Below are 12,975 nucleotides of genomic sequence, written 5' to 3' on the forward strand. Positions count from 1 at the left end.
AGAAAGCCCACGCACAGCAACGAAGACCCAACGCAGCCAGAGATAAATAAATAAATTTATGAAAAAAAAGAGATTGTCATTTTAAAAAGAGGGCCCTGGCTTGAGAGGGAAGGCTGGGTGGGCACGAGGCTTGAGCAGCTGCAGGGGGACCAGCGTCAGTGAGAACCGATGGTGGTTTGGACAGGATAGCAGGGGCTGATAGTGAGCCCAGGGAGAATAGAACCAGTAAGATTCTGTGATTAGATGTGGAAGGAGTCAGGGTGTTTGTAATCCTGACATTTGAGCCCAGAGCACCCTGGATGCATCATCTTGTTGTTCTGTAACTTAGACAAGAGCATTTTCATTTTACTCTCTCCCTGCTCTGGGCTTTTGGGCTTTTTTGTAATTTAAGGTTTAAGAATGTAACTGGGTTTACTCACATGGAAAGATAGTTAATACCAGATGATTTTAGAGCCTCATGGTTGGTTCCTCCTTTCAACCTTGGCTGTGTGTCAGTTGACAAGACCGTAAGATTTATTATAAACATTGCAAGCGACTTGGTAACCATGCTATGTCATTGAATTCCAGTGGAGGATAGATAAATTTCAGATCATTTTTTTAGACCTCCTCTGAAATAAATTTCCCTCCACTCCTCAAAGCAAAATAAAACAAAATGGAACAAAACAGCCCCTACCCCCTGAGAATTTTTCTTGATCTATAAGACAGCCTGGGCTGTCATGGTTCCGAGAAACAAACCCATCTGACTTGTGAATCAGTTTTATTTCTTGTTTTTCCAAAATAAGCTAAAAAGCTCCAGCATTTTTATGTTATTCCTCGAGCTGCTATGATTTTTAAAAATAATTCCTGTTCCATTTGCATTAATTATTCCTCATTGGAAAATTCTTTTGTCATCACTTCATGTAGAAATATTGATTTTGATTTTCAAGAAAGTGTGTAGTAGGGAGAAAGAAATGGGGGGATGGAGTTTCAGTCATGCAAGATGATGAGGTTCTAGAGATCTGCTGTACACCAATAGCAAGTGGTTAACAATATTATACTGTACACATAATGTTTTGTAAAGAGGATATATCTCATGTGTTTTATTTTAAACCACAATTTTTAAAAAAAGTGTTGAGTAGAAAGCATCTTTATGCTTCAGTTTATTTATTGTATATTTAAATTTTTTATTTAAAAAAATGAGTTAGGGGCTTCCCTGGTGGCGCAGTGGTTGAGGGTCCGCCTGCCGATGAGGGGGACGCGGGTTCGTGCCCTGGTCTGGGAGGATCCCACGTGCCGCGGAGCGGCTGGGCCCGTGAGCCATGGCTGCTGGGCCTGCGTGTCCGGAGCCTGTGCTTCGCGACGGGAGGGGCCGCAGCGGTGGGAGGCCCGCGTACCGCAAAAAAAAAAAAAAAGAGTTAGGATTTTAAAACTTTTAAGTAAGTGATGCTCTCTGTCAATTCTTCCAGCTAATATTTAATTTTAAATTATATTGTATCTTTAAAAAAATTACTTCTTATGTAAGTCAGCATTTCAGTGCTAAAAAGTGTATGGCTGCTGTTCAGAGGTGATTATTCACAAGGACTTTAAATTTTTTTTTTTTTTTTTTTTTTTTTTTTTTGCGGTACACGGGCCTCTCACTGCTGTGGCCTCTCCCGAACGCATAGCCCAAGCGGCCATGGCTCACGGGCCCAGCCGCTCTGTGGCATGTGGGATCTTCCCGGACCGGGGCACGAACCCGTGTCCCCTGCATCGGTAGGCGGACTCTCAACCACTGCACCACCAGGGAAGCCCAGGACTTTAAATTTTTAAAACCAGTTCAAAAAATTCAAATACTATATAGACTCAATGAAACATTTTCTCCTCGGATTTCTTTTTTGCAACTTCTTCCCTAGACTATAAGTTCTGTAATGACTGCAATTTATAATAAATTGGTTTGGCTGCTTTAACAGAGGCTAAATAATAGTGCCTTAAACAAGATAGAAGCTTATTTCTCTATAGAGAAGTCCAAGCTGGCAGGCAATTTGGGGATCAGAGGGTATAGGGTGGGGACCTAGGTTCATCCAGGGACCCAGGTACATTTGGTCTTGTCCCTCTACTGTCCTTTAGGATGTTTCCTTTTTCACATGGTTGCAGAGAGTAGGAGGAAGTGGAGGGCAAGCAGTTGCCTGTTAATGTAGGAGTCAGACTTTCTCTGTCGAGGGTCAGACGGTGAGTCTCTTAGGATTCCCAGTTACATATGGTCTCTGTTGCATACTCTTTCTTTTTTTACAACCCTTTAAAAACTATTAAACTTGTGATAAAGTAACTATTCTTACAAGCCTTGCAAAAGGTCTGGGCTAGATTTGTCCATAGGCCATTAGTTTGCCAACCCCTGTTTTAAGGTTATGACTAGAAATTGCACACCACTTCCTCATCTGTTAAATATGGCTGGGACTTCCCTGGTGGTCCAGTGGTCAAACTCCACGCTTCCACTGCTGGGATCGTGGGTTCGATCCCTGGTAGGGGAACCAAGATCCCCCGTGCCGTGTGGCGTGGCCAAAATAAATAATAAATAACATAATAAATAGGGCTAATAATAGTATCTATTTCAAAAGGTTGTTATGAGGATTAAAATGAGATAATATATTCAAATAGTGCCTGACACAAAGCCAGTGCTTAGAAAATTTTAACTGTTTTTACTGTAATAATAATTGATATTTAACTCTGTGAAAGAGAATTAGCACATTTTTCTTTTATCTCCTGATTTTTGTCATGGTTTATGACATTTATATCTGTAATTATGACAGTTGTTCAGTGTTAGTGCTGTATTTAGATCAAAACTGTAGTCCTTTTATCACGGTATCTGTTTCTCTGAATTCTTTGTTTTGATTTTGATTTATCTCTGTTGGCTAGATTTCATTACTAGCTGTTTTTTTTTTTTAATAATTACATTCTAAGTTTTTGCATGCTTAAAAATGTCCGAACATTAGTTTTATATCTGAAGGGTAACTTAGTAGGGTATAAGATTCTTGGGTTTTTTTTTTCCCCACAGGATTTTTTGGAATTATGTGGCTGTGTTGGAGTCTAAAGTCAATTTGATTATCCCCCCTTATATGTGACTGACTTTTTCTGCCTGGAGAGCCAATCTAGGCATATTCTTTATCGTTGATGTTTGGGAGATTGATTGTGAAGTTTTTCCTTTTAAAATGCAGATTCAAATAAATAAATAAATAAATAAAATAAAATGCAGGTTCAGATTTTTTTTTCCTTTGAGATTTCTGGAACATTTTCTTGCATTATGTCCTAGAATATTTTTTTATGTTTTATTTGTTCCCATCTTCAGGAATTCCATAATATATATCAAATCTCTTAATAGCTTTCTCCATCACTTTTATGTATTTTATTAATAGTTTAAAAAATATGTTTTCCTCTAGACTGTTTACAATGTCCCTTTCTATGTTCTTAGTTATTTAATTTTTTGCTACCTCTAATTAGACTTAACTTACTATATTTTGTGTCTTTCATTTCCTTTTGTTGCTTCGCCAGCTTGCTTTTCATCTCCTCTGTTGTCATATAATCTCTTATTTACGCTCTTTTTTAAGAAAGCGCATGTCTGTAAAGTCTATGATATTAAGGCAGAACTATTTGTGTTCATCTTTTCTTCTTTCTTTGTTTAGGTTCTTTTTTGATGTGTTTTCTCCATCTGCCTTTTGCTCTTTGCTCCCTTTTTCCTTTTTGTACCTTCCCCCCCTTCTTTATATAGGCTCTGTGCTGACCTCTTCATTACCGGATAGTCCATAGCGAGGGGAGGCAGGGTGGCTGAGGAGGTCCACAACTTTGCTTGGGTTTGTTGTCTCAGTGCCCTGTTACCTTCGCCCTGGGAGCACATCCGTGTGTTGGTGTTCAGGGGGTCATTCTGACACTTTGCAATGCCTGTAGAGTCAGAGAGGTTAATAATGCTCCCTCATACCCTGCCTCTCCTCTAGGCCACCTCAGCTGGGAGGGTGGCAGTGGATGGCAGAAAAGGCTCTTCAGACTGTGGGCCTTTCTACTGTGTTGAACTGGCTCTTGACAAGCCTTCCCCCACTTCTCCTATGGCCTGCCATGGCTCAGCTCCAGGCCTTTCACTCCTGGGACAGCGACATTCAGGGGTTTCTTTTTCCTGCTACCATCTGAGGGGTATGTGTTACTTCTCAGCTTCCTTCTTATTTTGGTCCAGTTTTCACAGTACTATATCAGAGACACTTTATAGTTTGTAGATTGGAGTTGTAGCATTCCCTTGTTTTATGTATAGTAAGATTTTCCATTTTTTATTTAGCTGTTTTTGGTGAGTTTTGAGAAAGGAGAGGAAAAAAAATTCCACTGGTGGATTTGAATTTCTTTTATGCTTTACATTTTATCTTGAAAAATTTAAAACATTCATTACCACACCCATAATAGACCATTTCCTTTTGTCACATTTCTTTCAAATCTTTTTTCTTTTTAAAAGCAATCAAGTGTAACCACTATATGGCTGAGATTCCATTTGACACCCACCCCCAGGGCCACCCCTCATCTTCACCCTCGGAACCCCAAGGCAGTAACTAGCCTTGCAGTCTCTTTTTGTATTTAAAAATTTTTTAATACAAATATCTGTATACAATATATGACATTGTTTTTATGTTTAGAATGTTTAGCAAGATGATATACTGTTTCATTGTTTTGCAGTTTGTGTTTTTCCACCTAACATTGTGTATGTAATCTGTTTTGATACACACACACACACACACACGCACTTTTCCTCTTCACTGTTGCATATTATTTCGTGATATGAATGTGAGGTATTCATTGTGAGGTATTCAGTGTTCTCTTGGTGAACATTGTTAGGAATAGCACGTCACTGGACATCCTTGTCAGCTCTTTCTAGGCTTGGGTGCGTGAGTTTCTCAAGAAGTAAATGTTCAACGTTGTAAAATATATGTGCCTTTTCATCATTACCGGATACTAACTAGTTGGTACTATCAGTTGTGTACCAGAGTGATGGCACCAGTTCACCCTCTCAACAACAGTGAATGAGAGTCACTGCTCTACGTCAGTATTTGATACGGATACTCTTTCTAACATTTACTGTGTCTTGAATAATCCTGTAATGAAGGCAGCATTATATAATGAAGATAACTTGATGGATTAGATTTTCGGAATTCATTGTTTCTGGGTGAATTTAGGAGGAAAGAATGATAAATCATCTAACTAGAGTCCTACCTAATGCAGTTCATTCTGTATCTGAAATGAGATTACATTTTACTGGTTTTCTCTGCCTTTTTTCCCCCAGAGTATCATTGGGCTGAAAGTAAAGTTTTAAATGTGCCAGAGTTTTTTCTGGAGTGGGGCTGGGGTGGGGACGATACGATAAAGTGTATTATTCTGCTAAGAGTGTTGCCATCTTTTGTACCTGTGTGCAGTTTTTACTTGGAGTGTGTTTATTTCTGAAACTCTTTTCCCACCTGTTTACTTGAAAATCATTAAATGTGTTGCAAGTGAACTATGAAATGATTAGATGCTAATGTGTCAAAGAACGTGTGAATTCTCTCTTAGTCCAGAAACAGGTACATTTCATTTAATACAGTAAGTTGTTAATGCATGACTCTCTGCTTTTGAATTGTATGGTTCAAAGGTCCTTTTCACCCATATGATGTATTTACATGAAGGAGGTGAATTCCCTGACATTTGGTCAACATACCAGTATTCAGGGTCCAACTTGTCTGTCTGTCAAACTCTCTCTCTCTTTTTTTCTTTTTAATGAAATGCCTTTTTGACTTCTTCATTCCCTCAAAAAAGTCACAGTTCTTCATATATGCAATCTTCACTTTACAGAAAAGCAAGAGGAAAGGGCACGAATACACAAATATTAAGTATTCCCTGACGGACCAGGCAACTGGAGATCAGAGTCCCCTCCCACCTTGTACCCCAACGCCGTCCTGTGCAGAGTAAGTAGAAATGAAGGAAAATCTTTTTACCTGAACATAATCCTATAGAAAAGCTTTAAAAAATGATACGTCTTTGCAGCACATGCCTTTCCTTGGTGTACATTATTGTTGCCTAACTGGTTCTTGAGTGTGCCAGTGGCTAGCTAAACTAAATTTTAGTTGACCTAACCTGAAGGCTGCTTGCTACACTGCCTAGGAGTCTACGGGACTGTACAGATATCAAGTGCTGGTTCTCCAAGGAGAATCTAATTTTTAAAAAGTATTTTATTTATTTGGTTGTGCTGGGTCTTAGTTGCGGCAGGCAGGCTCCTTAGTTGCAGCTCGCCAGCTCCTTGGTTGTGGCATGCAAACCTTAGTTGTGGTGTGTGGGATCTAGTTCCCTGACCAGGGATCAAACCCGGGACCCCTGCATTGGGAGCGCGGAGTCTTAACCACTGCGCCACCAGGGAAGTCCCAAGAATCTAATTTTTCTTTTGATGGGGTGTGGATTGTTGCAGAGGTAGATAACACCCTTTTTGATGAGTCAAGACTCTTGGCCCCTATGTAAAAGTAAGTAAATTGACCATCAATGTGTCAACACAATCATGGTCTAATTTTCCACAGTCAGCAGAAATCTACTGTGGGTATTTAAACCAGGTTAGCAAACTATAGCCCCCAGGCCAAATCCGGGCCACGGCCTGCTTTTGTACAGCTCATGGACGGTTCTTAAAGGGTTATTAAAAACACACACACACAAAGAATAATACATGACAGAGACCGTGTATGGCCCACAGAGACTACATTATTTTTAGTCTGGTCCTGTACAGAAAAACTTTGCCAACTCCATGTTTAAACTAAAACGTGATAAGAAAATATTCGTTAAATCGATTATGTGAATAACAATTGTAAGTTATTTTTTTTCTGTATATCCTAAAGTCACTCTCTGGTATAACATTTACTTCTTATTTTCCCCTAGGAGTCTTATCCCTGTTTGCTTCTGATGTGGATTTTTAAACCCCTGTTGGCTTTAATACTCTATATAAATGTTTTTGATAACATATATGAGGCTCGTATTTACATTTGCTTTCTATTTAACATTGAAATGAAATTATATAGCAAAAGTATGCTCTCCACCAAGCCGCCTCTTCCTTCTGCCTGCTTTTTTCTTTCCCAGCGGACTGATGGGGAAAGTTGATTTTAAATTGCTATCTGCAGTGATTTGCAGTGGAACCAGCACGTCAGGGCTCCAAGTTCTTGCCAGAAAGCTTTCCCTACATGTTGGCTCAACAGAATTAGCTCTGACGACTCCCTTTTTACCAGAGGCCTGCCTGTGACTAATAGGTTCTCTGCCTCTCCGTTCCCGTTGTCCCCCTTGTAGGGTGCAGACCCAGGAGACCCCGGCCCCTGCTGCTTGTTTCAGCTTGTTCCTCTCTGACCAGCCCAGAGCTGCTGGGTTCCTCATCCCCCTGGACTGTTCTGGTCTCCACTCTGCTCAGCAAAACAGAGTCTGGGGGCTTCCCTGGTGGCGCAGTGGTTGAGAGTCTGCCTGCCGATGCAGGGGACATGGGTTCGTGCCCCAGTCCGGGAAGATCCCACGTGCCGCGGAGCGGCTAGGCCCGTGAGCCATGGCCGCTGAGCCTGCACGTCCGGAGCCTGTGCTCCACAACGGAAGAGGCCACAGCAGTGAGAGGCCCGCGTACCGCAAAAAAAAAAAAAACAAAAAAAACAGAGTCTGGGCTCTGATGCATTGCCCCTCCACCCTGGGGCCCTAAACTGCCGGTCAGCTTCATGTTCACCTTCATGTCGCTGGATTGGGGGCTGAATGGCTCTGTAGTCCCTGCCTAACCGTTCCTACACTTTGCCTTTACATTGCTCTGGCCCATTCAGATCCTTCTGCCCACAATGAATACCATTCTTTTCTCTATGCACATGTCCCAGCTTCCTTCAAGGTCTAACCCAATGCCTCATCGTACAGACCTACCTCGCTCCAGCCTCCTGGAAAACAACTCTCCTTCCGCCAAACCCCGGGAGTACAGGGACTTGAGGCTCTTACTTCAGAATTATTTTGCTGTGTGTTTCTGTCCGATATCCTCTCCTATAATGTCAACTCCTGGGGGCAGGAGCTATGTCTGCGCCGCATACGGTCCCCAGAGAATAGAGTATGTGCATTATAACTATCATGTAAGGTTAAACAGTATGTCTGCGTTTTTATTAGTGTCGTCTTCCTTTTCTTCTTTTCAGAATGAGAGAAGATAATGCTAGAGTCTATGAAAATGTGGGTCTGATGCAGCAGCAGAAAAGTTTCAGATGAGAAGACCCGCCAAGACTTCAAGCACAGAAATAGGTATTTCAACAGAAGTGCTCTACTGGTTAATTGTTTATATCATTTGTGGCATTTTGAAGCAGGCAAATAATTTGTGACTGTTTTAACAAAGTGAACCACAATTGAATTTTAAAACCCAGCCTCTTTTTTCTTCTGCCTGTATTTCTTTCTCCAAGCTGGATTCATTAAATATTGAAATCAAATACAGAATTAATTCTGTGAAGGGCAGGGTTAGCACTTACAGAAAAATGGTTGATACTGGTGATGAAGGGCAGATATCATCATTCCTGCAATTTTTATTAAAGTAGGTTAACCCACGCTGTGCTGGGAGATGATCTGTAGGGATCTAGGGACTGTGGGGACATGGCACTGGATGGTCAGAGTCAGGATGCCTGAGTTTTCACCCCAGTGGGCCTCTGACTGGCTGGCTGTATGACACAGGGCACTGGACTTCCTGGGCCTCTGACTGGCTCAACTCCACATCCCTTCCAGCTCTGATGCTGGGAATTCGTCTCCCTTGTACGTCTCCTTCCTTCCAATCACCTTTTTAGACAGGGACCCAATTGTGTGATGTATGTTTAAAAGGTAAGTTTTTAGCATTTCACGTCGAAATTCCCATTTCAATGAATAGTATATTTAAAAGCTCTAAATCTATTTTAAAATGGTTTACTGCCTTGCCAAACTTTTAGATGTATGCTCCTTAAAAATTCTAACTTATTTCTTTGCCAGATGTGGACTTTCCCCCTCTCCCTGAAAAGATCAAGAACAGATGCAAGAAAGTTTACATGAAGAATGAATTTGAATTTGGAAGGCTTGCATTGTGGTTGACTACCTTTTGATAAGCAAAATTTGAAACCATTTAAAGACCACTGTATTCTAACTCAACAATACCTGATTTCCAATTACTCATGTCCTCAGATAAGAAGAAATCATCTCTATGATGTAGACAGTGTTATATTTTATGGAATTTTATTTTAAATTGAGGAAGCAGTTAAATTGTGCTCTATATTTTCCAGATGATGGTGATTCAAATTCTAGTTATTGGCATTTTTTCTTTTGATAACCTCAACAAACTTAGTTTCCCCCCTGCTTTGTGGGGAATGATAGGGCACTTGTAAGAGGAGAAATGATTGGGGATAATTAAGTAACAACACCCTATAGAAGTGAGAACAATTTCATTTATCATCACTTATCCAGTAGTGGATAATGCATTTTGATGGCCTCTTATTTTGGCTAAATAATAATTAAGCCAGTGCCCCAGACTGTCTCCCCTTGCATTGCCATTGAAAAATCATGGGGGCGGAAATCATGGGAACTTAGGATAAAAGGCATGGTTTCTTCTTAGCAGTTGACCAATTACCATTTAGCCTGTTGACTGAGAAACTCGTGGTGGGAAAACGTTTGTCATCTTTTCTTTTCATTTGAGTAATTGTATTTAGGAAAAAATGCATCTATGGATAACCAGTTTTGGGTTATCACTTGTTGCTGACAAACCACCTTAAAACTAAGTGGCTTAAAACAACAACTGGCTTTTCCCCATCTCTTCAAACTGGGCTGGGCTCAGCTGAGCGGTTCCTCTCCTTGTCTTGCTGGTGTCACTCGTGGTTGGCAGGATGGCTGGGCCTCTCCATCTGCATGCGGTCCTCAGGTCTCACCTTCTCCACGTGGCCTCGCCCACAGGGTAGCTGGACCACATTTATGGCAGCTCAGAGGTCCCAAGGGTATAAAGCAGTAGTGGCCAGGTTTAAGACTTAAACCCAGAACTGTCACAGCATCACTTCTACTGCCTTCTATTGATTAAAACCAGTCCCAGGCCCAGCTCCGATTTGGGAAGAGGAGACTGCACGAGGGCATGAAATGGAGGTGAGGTTCCTTGGAGGCCCCCAGTGTAACAGACCGTCAGAACCAGTGCCATGGAAAAATAGCTAAAAAAAGAGGTTAGCAAAAGTAGAAGCTGCTAGTGACCTTGGGAAGCTGAAGCTGGTTATGATAGCTGCTGTAAGCTGGAAGTCAGGCAGAAACAGAGGGCCTTCAGCGAGCTTCCTGAACCAGTTCTGCTGGCTCTTAGCATATGTTCTAAACCATTGCTTTGGGAAACTGGTCTCTTAAGGTTGGATGTGTTCGGGAGGGCAGAGCATTTGAAAGCAGAGCCGCCTCATTGCCCTGGCCGCTGCAGAGGGAGGTGAATGGGGTGCTTTCTTCACGCCCCTGGCTTCAGTCGGGCCCCACACCCATGCACGCAGTCAAGGCTGCAGTGCGGAGGGGCAGTTCTTGTGAGGCCACTAGTCAGATTGAATTAGCAGTAGCTCATTTTTGTTTTAACCAAGCAGTAGGATTTGCTAATGTTCTACCTGAAGTGCCTTCTCCAAAGACATCCCTCTTTGCCCTGTGTGTTGAATCATCATTCAATGAGTGTATTTCAATTGAAGCATCATTGGTGGACTTTGTAAAGATAATAAGATGCCACGGCAGCTTTGCCGTTAAGTCATGATCTCCTTAATCGAGTTCTTCTTGCTTTGTCTCCAGAAAAGGAAGGACTAGATCCAACCCTGTTAGTAGCTCCTTTCTGAGGTCTTTACCTCCTTTGAAACCCTGAAGTTGTTTGGGGAGAGCCTGGCTGCCATTTTCACAGACAAAATTACATTGACTTCTCCCCCCACTTCCCCTCCCCCCATCCATTGAACTTAGAATTGTTGAAGGTAATTACCTTCTAAGAGGAATGTAAATGACTGCTGTCTTCTTGTCAAGCCTGTAAAGAAAGAGATTCCAGTTCAGTACTTGCAACAAGGATCTTGAATCCTGTTATTTGTATTGCATCGTCACATTGAATGGTCCTCGTTTTTGCGATAACGTTTTGACTCTGGACTTTGGGGGCAAGGTCTTTCACCAGCATACAAGGATTTGATTGTACAACATATCTGCTGCATTAACGTCTCTGCCTGTAGCTTAAGATCAGTTGTTTTTGCACTTGGAAACACCTGATCCTGGCCAGCTTCGTTTGTAATAGGACATTGATTTCATTTAGATTTCCCTCCACGAAGTCAGCACCTATTATGTGGTGTAAACTGATGCCAAGACAAGATTAATAGTCCCTAGGTTGCCTAGGTTTGTCGTGTGTTTGGTAAAGGTGATTGCAGGTTCTCCGGTAAGACTACATGGGATGGATTCCCGTGGAGGGGCTGTGAAGATGGGGGAGGGGGAGGTGAGCTTGAGGTGTGGGTGTAAAAAAAACAGTGGAAATGGAAGTTCCAAAGAGGTGGTTTCTGAGGAAGTCAGAGGGCCTGGGACCACAGCAGTCAGTAATAGTTGAATCAGGTTACCTGGAAAATAGGTGTGATAGCTACACGTCTGCAGTCTGCTTCTGGGTTGCTGGTAGACATTAAATTTGCACAATATTCCCATAGCTGGCTAAGTATTTTAAAATTACAAGCATAGGGTTTTATATTTGGGGTGAAGAAATTATCTGGCATGTGGTATTGGGGTTTTTTAAAAAAGCCAAATTTCAGAGTCTTAATAGCCTGTTTTTTTTTTAAAAAAACAAAACAAAACAAAAAGACACCTTGTATCCAGTGTGTGGCCCTCCTGAAAATTCTGGTCATCTCGCCCTTTGAAATCGGTGACTTTACAAATGTGGCTAAATGGGGATGAGAAAATACATGTACTACTTTCTTGGTGTTCGTGCATTCTTTACGGAGCCCAGTTGCTTTGGAACAGCCAAGAAAATCATCAAGATTATTTTTAGGGGTTATTAAGGGGTTACTAGGGTTTTTAAGAACTAATATAATGTCCTGGGTTATTTCTAGTTCAGAGGAATGTGGAAAAAGGTATGCAATTGTGAAGTGTTCTGTTGTAGCTTGTTAATCCGTAAGGGAAACTTAGACTGTAGACGTAAGTACAAACCCAGTGCAGTTTTTGTTTTCTGTATGTTGTTGGCGGAATAAAGTTTTACATCGTAAGCACATGGCCTCCCTGATTTCAATATGCCTTTATTAGGATCTGTATTAGCCCTTAATTTCATTAAAATCTTTTTTCCTCTTCCTCTTGAAAAATAAGTTCCAAAATATAGTTTATTATACCTTCCATCCTTAAAAAGTTTGTTCCTTTTTTACTATGGGCAGTTCACATAAGGCAAAAATATTAAACAGTTGGTTTTAGTGTGTTGTATAACTTTGCTGTATATCAAACTAATTTTTACAAGTTTTCATCCTAAACCTCAAATCATGTAATTAATAATTTGCCTGTTTATTTATGACCTAGTTGTGATTCTTTTATTAATAAAAGCTAATGGGAAAGGATCCTTTATTAAGTCGATGACTAGATCTACAGTTAATTTTCCTGCAGTATATGAAGTATTGTACCAGAGTATTAAAAGATATGTAATATTTTATTGATAAATCTCTCCTTTAAAAGGAATACGTTTTAGGATGTCATCATTTTGATGTGAATCATGTAAATGTTGATAATATGCACTGTTTATTATACATTAGTGTTTCAAGAGATTCACTTAATTGCCTTTTTGCCCACGTATATTATGTAGTCTATTTGCAATTGTTTTAAAAAAAATGACATTAAAAGAATAGTTTATGTAGAGAAACATTAGTGGATGTTAATTGTCTCCTCACCTGTATTTATGGGTGTTAGTTCAACTGCTTTGCTAGTTGCAAAGCCGTATTATCAGAGTAAAAGTGTATTTGTAAACTGTATGGGAACTAAAAATTAGGAATAAAACCATTTTCGTATATTATGGTA

At 40.7% G+C, this 12,975-nt stretch overlaps 1 protein-coding gene across 2 annotated transcripts in view; it reads left to right on the forward strand.

Moving 5' to 3' along the window:
• The window catches only part of PTPN11 (protein tyrosine phosphatase non-receptor type 11), a 75,920-nt gene extending 65,199 nt beyond the window's left edge, over positions 1-10,721 (forward strand). For both annotated transcript variants that reach the window (XM_082853289.1, XM_082853290.1), the window contains exons 14-16: positions 5,812-5,924; positions 8,145-8,247; positions 8,956-10,721. In XM_082853289.1, coding sequence (XP_082709415.1) covers positions 5,812-5,924; positions 8,145-8,214 — 183 coding nt within the window. In that variant the 3' untranslated portion in view covers positions 8,215-8,247; positions 8,956-10,721. The remainder of the gene's footprint in view (positions 1-5,811; positions 5,925-8,144; positions 8,248-8,955) is intronic.
• Positions 10,722-12,975: the final 2,254 nt, after the last annotated feature.

This window comes from Leucopleurus acutus, assembly GCF_964270905.1.
Source record: "Leucopleurus acutus genome assembly, chromosome: 13".
Taxonomy (NCBI): domain Eukaryota; kingdom Metazoa; phylum Chordata; class Mammalia; order Artiodactyla; family Delphinidae; genus Leucopleurus; species Leucopleurus acutus.